Below are 8,929 nucleotides of genomic sequence, written 5' to 3' on the forward strand. Positions count from 1 at the left end.
TATTACTTTAGGGCTTGGTAGAGAGCTGGTAAGTATGGATTGGCAATGTTCCTACCTTTTTCATTTGTAACATCAACATGTACTTATTGTTTATATGAATGAAGTTACAATTCAATTAAAAAAAAGTGGGAATTTAAATTAAAAGTTTGGGATTAATTTATCAAAATAAAAAATTTAGAGACCAATTCGCTAAAATTTAATATATTTGGAAACTAATTTGCAAAAAAAAAAAAAAGTTTTGAGGTCAACTTATTAGAATTTATATAATTCAGGATTACGTATAATTTTTTTTTTTTTAAAAGGGAGGATTACGTATAATTAAGTTATTTTGTCGTATGATGTTCTAATAGTGATGTAAATTAATGATTTATTGTTTAAAAATATAGTTGAATTTGTAAAATATTTGTTTCAATAGTATCTCAAAAGTTTATTAAATTGGTCATATAATAATTTTATCTAAATTTAGATCATAATATAATACAAATTTAGATTATGATAAATACATTAACTTTTATTAAATTATAAATTTTTTACTTAATGATAAAATTATTCATTTTTATATTTTTAATGAATATATTAAATTTTGTATTAAGTTTTAATACAATACTAAAAATTGATTTATAATATAATACTATATTACAAAATTATTTTTTTAGCTAAATATTAAAAGGAAACTCAAATTTCCCATCCTATTTTTACTTGCTAGAGTTTCTCCCATGAAGTTAATAAAAGTGTTATTTTTCAAAAATGATATTTGTCTAAATTTCGTACAATCTAGAACTTTCTTTTTTAAATCAAAGGGTTCTAGCATTTTCTCCAAACCCTCCTCCCAACTCTCTCTCTCTCTCTGTATTTCATTCAAAAGGGCCAAAATCCCATTTTCCTTTGTTGAATAACACTCATCAGTTGTACGGTCACAACAACCACAACAAGAAAGCTAAGTTACTCTGAGAAAAATCAATGGCAGAAAAGGAGGTAGCATTAGATTTGGAAGAACTCCGCCATTTCCAAACCATCGCCAAGAGGCCTCGTGTTCTCAATCTCATCTCCTCTGAGATTCGCAACTTGGAAAAGGTCTCTTCTTCTTCTTTTCTTTCTCTCATTTTCATTTGGGTTAGTTCGTATTCATTTTCATCTTACTACTGCATAATATGCAACCGAATATGTGTATATACATCATATGTGTGTTTATATTTATATCGATACGTTATACAAGTTTTCATTTCTTTACCTATTAAATAGCAAAATTATGTTCTTGGTACAAAAGCTCCATGTATAATCCGGTAGAGATAAAACCTTAGGTTCTTTACGGTTTGCCAATGAAAACTGGGGATTGGGGAAGGCCAAGATTGAGGGTATATGGAATTTTGAAACATATATAGATATAAATAAAGTCAATTTCTAAATATATTTACTGATGAAATGTATTGACTTTTGTTGAAAAACAGTTGTCTAAAGAGGCTGTCACACCACCAATATCCCAAGCTCCAACCCCAATTGCAACTGCGGCCAAAGTTCCCTCAACTCCATCTGTGAGTTACATTACTCTAGGCTCGTTTAGTTGGGAGCAGGATAGTGATAAAGTCAAGGTAATAATATCATTTTGAAAAAGTTATTTTATAGTATCATTTTGCACTAATGTCCTATGATTTTAATTTTCTGTTTTTCTTCACATTCATTTTTAGTTATATATCTCTTTAGAGGGAGTTGACCAGGAGAAACTAGTAACTGAGTTCAAGCCCATGGCTTTTGATATCAAATTCCATGATGTTAATGGGAAGAATTATCGATGTGCTATTCCAAAACTGAACAAAGAGATTGTCCCTGAAAAGTGTAAGGTGTTGGTTAAGCCTAAAAGGGTTGTGCTTACACTTATTAAAGCTTCCAAGGGAAATTGGTTGGACTTGTACTATAAAGAAGACAAGGTAATATTTTCATGATTTAGATTGGGAACTCTGAGAACTATGTAACCAAATTATTCATTTATGATTTTGATCCTTACAGTTGAAGCCAAAGCTTGATAAGGAACAAGACCCAATGGCAGGAATCATGGACTTGATGAAGGTGAGATTCTCTTGCATTAAATTTTAGGCAAATAATACATGATTCTTTTTTAAGGGTGACTAAGTAAAATGCTTATGTTTTTCAACATTTTACAAATTGATAGTTTTCTTATATGTTTGATCATGTTCAACTGGATTATAACAAAGTGTTTTACAACATTTTCACTTAAACCCTACAATATTTTAACTCAAACCTCAAATCTTCTGACCATTTGAGTTATTTTACTATCATTGTGAAAATGTGCTTGAATTATGTGACTGGAGTTTTTGATATGTAGAATATGTACGAGGATGGGGATGAGGATATGAAGCGAACTATTGCAAAAGCATGGACCGACTCGAGGTCAGGGAAGGTTACCGACCCCTTGAAAGGGCTTAAGTAGGGTAACATGAATAAAGAAGAAGCTGAATTTTCAACTCCTTGGTACAGTGATTTTGGTGTATTGTCTTGTGTTTAGGGTTGTGGTTATATGGTTCTCTAAATCTAATGTCTTAGAACGAGTTTCTGTTGAGTTTGTAAGAAGCTTGGACTTGAGAACTCTTTTTTGTTATGAAATAGTTTTTAAAATCATTATTAAAAATTATTAATTTTTAATTCTTAATTCAAAAGTATTAAGATTGTGTTCTGTAATTATTATCTGAAAACAGTGTTTTATTTTTTTTTAATTAAGAAAAAATTCTCAGAAAACATATGTAAAATCGTTTTCATATTTTATTTTTTAAACTATGATTTAATTTTTAAAAGCAAACTAGGTCAGCCTGAAAATTTCTATAAACATTTTCACTTATTATAATAGTCTATTTTATATCTCTTAGAAAAAAAAAATCTAATTTTTTTTATTAATATTTTTTTTTTTCAAATAAAAAAAATGGGTGCTTCTACAATACTCTTCTTTAAAAGGGGTTTGCCGATGCATTTTATGTTGTTGAGAGAATTTTTTAGTTCAATTTTTAATGGTTACATTGTAGTTATTAAAAGATAAAATTTTGAGAGATTTGGAAAAATTTAACATGCCGAAAACTGAAACTGAGTTAAAATAATTTGTTATACGTGAGGGGTAAAATATTATTTGAATTTTATTTTTGATATGTGAAATTTTTTTGAATTTTTAAAAAATTTACAAGATGGAAATAACTATAATATAGACAACAATGTAAAAAAATTGGATTTAATTGCTAACTTTACAATGGCCACTAAGCACTTTGGCTTAACTACTAGTGCAATTGTTGCATTCATAACTTCTCTTCGAGACCTTCCAAGCCTCCAAATCTAGAGAAATGACCAAACCAACTATGAATATCCATCAATGACCAATCAAAGGATAGATGTTAAAGAGATTCTATCTCTGTATCACAATTAAGGTAGTAGCTAGAAAGAAGCTCCATTATCTTGAAGCGATGTTTAAGAACACAATATATTCTAAACAGCACAAATATTACGCGCCTTAATAGCATTGAGAACAGATAAGTAGAAAATTCTTACCTTAAACCTTCCATTCTTTCCGGCCTTGATATTTCGAAGCTTTTTTAACTTCTTCCCCCCCCCCTCTCAAATTTATAGTAGGAATCCATCGAACTCAAAGATAATCTTGTTATCTAAAAATAGGCCAAAATAAACTTGACTATTAGAGCACTGTTTTACTTTTTTCCTTCTCCAAAACCAATACCACCACGAAGCTTTTTAGGTAAAAAAACTTATTCCTAAGAAGTAAGGTGAAATTTACTATAATTACGTTTGGAACTCCAAAGAAAATCTCTCGAAGCTTATCAATGACTGCATTAACTTTTTGAAGCATAATAAAAATACTTATTTAGTAATCTCTAATCTCTAAGAGAACAGATTGAATGAGTTGAACTCAACTAGCAAAAGAGACTGGATCTTATTTATGATACTTCCACATTCAGAAGTTCTCCATTTTGTAAGACGCAAGTTCACCTTGAAATACTTTAAAAGGAAAAAGCCTTCCTCTATTTGAACAATGTTCAGAAGCTAGCTTTTACAATCCTCTTTTATCCTTCCAAAATAGACTTGAGACTTAGAGTATGTTTGGTATTGTTTTCTGTTTTTTGTTTTTAAAAAATTATTTTTAGAAATGAGAATAAAAAATAGTTTTTGAAATTTTTAAAACACAAGTCACATTTGGTTAGTGTTCTTAAAAACAATATTAACCAAAAGTGAATTGATTTTTAAAACAGAAAATAACATTTTGTTGTTTTCAAAATTCTTGTTTTTTGTAACTTTATTTTCTGAAAAACTGTTTTCAAAGAACAAGGTCAAACAAGTAAAATTGTTTTCAAAAAACAATTTTTTTTAAAAAAAAAACAAAAAATAATTTTTTAATTATGATGTCAAACATACACTTAGTTTTGTTGAAAACCCGATTGTAGCACGAAAACTATCAAAGGCAGCTTCAAACAATTTCAAGGGATTTAAAGCCTTCCATTGTTTTTCCCCTCACATTCTCACTTCATTTTTTTCACCTTGATTTTTCTCTCCTTAAACAAAAAATGAAAAACAAATTACAAATAAAAGTTGCTAAACATACATTCAAAAATTTAAAATTAAAATTTTATACCAAGCCCACCACTTTTTTCAAAAAAAAAAAAAAATCAACCTTCAACAACAGATTCTACTCAAAAAAGCACAAATGATTAAAACTGATTAATACATAAGTTACAATTGTACTAAATTTGCCCATATTTTACATTTCAAATTGAAGTGAAGCATTTTGTGACTACTTTCATTAAATGACGAAAGGACATCAAGTGAGCATGAGATCAAAAAACATTTCCATCTAGTCCATAAAATCAAAGCTAAGAAGCTATTTCCTTTCTAAATGAACAAAACCATGAGAAGTGTTACTCGTAAACTCCCCGGCTTCAAGAATGATTATTGAAGATAATAAAGAGATGATGAAAAACACATTAGAGACAAACGAACGAAACAATGCCTTCATTGGAGAATTTGACTGCCGTAGTCACTGTTGAACTTCTCGTAGCGGTGAGCATGGAGATGAGCAGACGGCCTCGTGTTTTTGAGTGCCGCTTCTATATCTTCATGAGTGATTGGTCCAACCTTTGGCAGTTCTGCAGCAACCCGAAAATTGATTAACATTAGCTCTATGTATGCAGTAGAAATGAAATGTGCTTTTGAAAGAAACTTGACTTGAAACACGAAACACTTACCATCCTCGGGCACTACTTCGAGTTTATCTTCAAGTTGTGCCATCAACCGTCTTAATGGTTGCATGGCCGCCTCTTTGCACAATAACCGGATATCAGAACCGGAGAAACCCTCTGTCTTTTCTACCAAAGTGTCGTAAGGAAGATTCTCTTCGCTAGGCTTTGATGGAAGGAGCTCCTCGACCATAGCTCTTCTTGCTTCTGGTTCCGGAAGAGGCACTAAGATCTTTTTATTGTGGTTAATTGAAACAGATACAGTGGAAAAAGAATAAACGTAAAAAAGATAAGAGAGTTAGACATTGCTTGTATGTAAAGTTACCCAATAATGAACTAACTAATGAAAAGGATACACGCTTCTCAAGACGACGGAGCATGGCTGCATCCAATTCCCAGGGAAGATTTGTTGCAGCCAACACAAAAACAAGTTCATCTGTCCGCGTCAAACCATCCATCTAAAATCAAAACCAAGTTAGTCAAACCTCCTATAAAAGTCGGTTGATACCGATATAACAGAACAACAACAAATCAAGAAAAGTAGAGAACATAAATTGTGAATAAAAAGAGAAATGATATCACCTGTATGAGAAGTTCAGTTTTCAAACGCCTACTTGCTTCATGTTCACTGCGTGCTTCACCACGTTGACTAATAATTGCATCAATTTCATCAATGAATATGGTCGATGGAGCATGGTGCCTTGCTACCTCAAATAACACCTTCACTAACTTCTCAGAATCACCTGCCATTGTAAATGCATCGCATATGAAGGTATATTTTTTATTCGTTCGTGCATTGTGATATTAACAGTAACTACGACCAAGGGAATTGCTTCGCTATTACATACCACGCCATTTACTGACAACGGATGATGCTGAAATGTTGAAAAAAGTAGTATTACACTCTGTTGCGACAGCCTTGGCAAGCATGGTCTGCAATATAGAAGTTGCAATCACTTTATTGTCTAAAATCGATAGGTAAGAAAGATTAAGAAGTTACAAATTATCCTCTAATGAAACATAGTGAAAAAGACCTAGTTGTGGAATGGAAAAACATAATAATTATCAAGCAAAGAATGCACAAACCTTTCCTGTTCCAGGAGGACCGAAAAGGAGAATACCTTTCCATGGTGATAAAAGACCAGTAAAATACCTATATAAGGAAAAAAGGGCAAATCAGGTTAATTGTGGAATGATCAATACATGTGCAAGACATTTAGCAATCAAATTGGAAGCTAGAAATAAGTGTTTGGGGGTCCACATATCTATTGTGATATATAGATAGATTTTAATTGAGTGATGTTTGATGGTCCAGATAATTATTTTGACAGATTTGAAAATCATGTACACGCAAACACAAAGTCAACAAGCAAGGTCCACTAACAATTAAGTTGCAACAATGATATCCAGCAAAGAAGTCATGTAAACAAAAATTTCCAAACAAAGAAACACAACAGTAGTAGATATGAAAATCAATTTGAAGGTACTGATTATGACATGTTTACATTTTATATTAAGAAATCCTAGTTTACAGTTCAGAGGGTGCTCAGTGACAAGACCTACTAGGGATGAAAATCAATTTGAAGGTACTGATTATGACATGTTTACATTTTATATTAAGAAATCCTAGTTTACAGTTCAGAGGGTGCTCAGTGACAAGACCTACTTGGGATATTTAATTGGCATGACTACCGCTTCTTTAAGTAAACGTTTGGCATTCTCTAGACCTTTGATACTATCCCATGTAACATCTTGAGTCCCACGAACAATGTCCCTGCACAGCATATAGTAAACTTTTTGAAAACATATAAATGACTATGCAAGGTTTTTACATCATTGATAACCGAAAAGAAATGCAATTGTTGTAGAAATTTACCACTTGAAAGACCTCGGTTACTTACCTACATATACTCTCTGCTAGAGAACGTGTTTCTGCAGATTCAAAAGCTGGGAGAAGAGATTTTTGCCTGCAAACATGAGAATAGTATCAGTAATTTCGCTATAGAAAAAGATTAAAAGAAAAGATATCAGCATAACCTGAAAACCAAAGTTTACTTTCTAATACTCGTTCAAGGCCTGTACATGTTTCTTGAAGGTCTATAATACTACACTATACCAAAACAAAAATTAATTCATGTTTTCACTTAATGTTTAACATAAAACTGCCCAGTGGCTTCTCATATTAATAGCTTGGTCTCTGTAGTGATTCTTGCTTGAAAATCAAGTCATTATCCTAGGTTGGAAACTAAACAACAGTTGTTTCAATAGGGTTTTTCACAGACCATCAGCAAAAAAGCTAATACTTCAAGGGAATAGCTGAAGTATGAAAACAAATATCTTAGCCTCAGCTAAGAAGGTCTAACCAACAACATGGAAAGTGGATTCTTTGGGATATGTGTAAAAAGATGAGGAAATGAGTTCAATTTGGTTCTCTAGTTCCATCTCTACTAATAATGTAAAGAGAGGTTTCAAAAGTGATATTAAGATCACTACTTTAATACTAAAATCATAGTTAATTCTTTCCACAATTCACTAAGTAGAGTTCAATTCTGCTTTTCTCTTCCTAATACTAAATATAATAAAACAGTACTTAGTCAGAGTCAGCATCAAAATTCAAGAAAAAACTTTAATAATAATTCAAACTTCCAACCAACAAAAGAAATTTCGAAATTTCAATCAAAATCACAATGAACATGTTCTTTTCCAAGGTTTCAGCAGATTAAACAAGTGAAAAAATCACAAAAATCTTACGGAATTTGGCCATTTCCATTTGCAATAACACCATTCTGTTGATTAGATCCCCTTCCCTACAAAAAAATCCCAATCAGCCTCTCAATCAAAGCTAGTAAAACAATACCAAATCAACTACATTACTAAGAAAATGGATACCTGATTTTGAAACTGCTCATAGATAGCCAAGTCAGATGAGTTGGTGGTTCCATTATTAGTGACATTGGATTGATCATTCTGCGAATCAGTGGGTGGCAGTGGTGCCCTCTTTCTACCAAACTTGGCATCATAAAACATTTTAAAATCCTAAAAATAAACATTAAATAATAATAAATCCACAAAATTGTTAAACCCAATCAATCTACTAATCTACTCTCCATTACATTACAAATCACTATTCATTCATTCCCAAATCTCAAAAAGTTAAATAATTCACTAAAAGAAACACAGCTAGTACAGCAATGTGAATCACTCACGCCAAATCTAAACAAAAGACAATACTAAGCTTAAAGTTTGTGGATTTTGAGAGTGAAGAAAGAGAGAGAGTTACCATGAAGGACCAGCGAGTGATTGATGGTTCGTCGTCGGCCATTGATTTGGGATAAATCTAGAGAGAGAGAGAAAGAGAGAGAGAGATTTGTGAAATTTGTTCTCTCTTCTTTCTTTCTTTCTCTCTTCAGTTTGGTGTTTGGAGTTGGAATCTACAAAATACTTACAAAGAATCAAATAATCAAATAATAATTTTATAATTTTGTATGAAATAAAAAATAATTAATAATATATATATTTAGTAAGAGAACACGTGGGAGATTATTAATTAATGGGATTCTTTCACAAATATATAAAAATAAATAAATAAAATTACAAAAATATTATTGTAAGAAATTTTAAATATTTTATAATTTTTATGATTTATTTACTGTATTTTTATGTTCTACTCTTGCTAATTTATTGTTGAT

The 8,929-nt window shown here is 31.2% G+C and overlaps 2 protein-coding genes across 4 annotated transcripts; one reads left to right on the plus strand and one right to left on the minus strand.

The window, feature by feature from the left end:
• Nucleotides 1-729: 729 nt before the first annotated feature.
• Nucleotides 730-2,665, plus strand: LOC115698198 (uncharacterized). The gene is made up of 5 exons (XM_030625388.2): nt 730-1,074; nt 1,449-1,589; nt 1,686-1,925; nt 2,005-2,064; nt 2,342-2,665. Exons 1-5 carry the CDS (start codon nt 961-963, stop codon nt 2,444-2,446), a joined length of 660 nt encoding a protein of 219 aa, XP_030481248.1. The 5' UTR covers nt 730-960; the 3' UTR covers nt 2,447-2,665.
• Nucleotides 2,666-4,694: 2,029 nt separating this feature from the next.
• On the minus strand, nt 4,695-8,697 carry LOC115697898 (uncharacterized). Of its 3 annotated transcripts, none has more exons than XM_030625069.2 (11): nt 8,521-8,697; nt 8,130-8,249; nt 7,992-8,047; nt 7,142-7,207; nt 6,907-7,014; nt 6,327-6,393; nt 6,089-6,173; nt 5,823-5,983; nt 5,597-5,698; nt 5,250-5,472; nt 4,695-5,150 (listed from the first exon to the last, which is right to left on the minus strand). In XM_030625069.2, exons 1-11 carry the CDS (start codon nt 8,560-8,562, stop codon nt 5,017-5,019), a joined length of 1,164 nt encoding a protein of 387 aa, XP_030480929.2. In that variant the 5' UTR covers nt 8,563-8,697; the 3' UTR covers nt 4,695-5,016. The 3 variants fall into 3 exon arrangements, with proteins under 3 accessions (XP_030480929.2, XP_030480928.2, XP_060975031.1); XM_030625068.2 differs by having other exon boundaries at nt 8,130-8,276; nt 8,521-8,693; XM_061119048.1 differs by having other exon boundaries at nt 4,695-5,472; nt 8,130-8,276; nt 8,521-8,689.
• Nucleotides 8,698-8,929: the final 232 nt, after the last annotated feature.

The sequence above is a fragment of the Cannabis sativa genome, chromosome 7 (genome assembly GCF_029168945.1).
Source record: "Cannabis sativa cultivar Pink pepper isolate KNU-18-1 chromosome 7, ASM2916894v1, whole genome shotgun sequence".
Classification (NCBI taxonomy): domain Eukaryota; kingdom Viridiplantae; phylum Streptophyta; class Magnoliopsida; order Rosales; family Cannabaceae; genus Cannabis; species Cannabis sativa.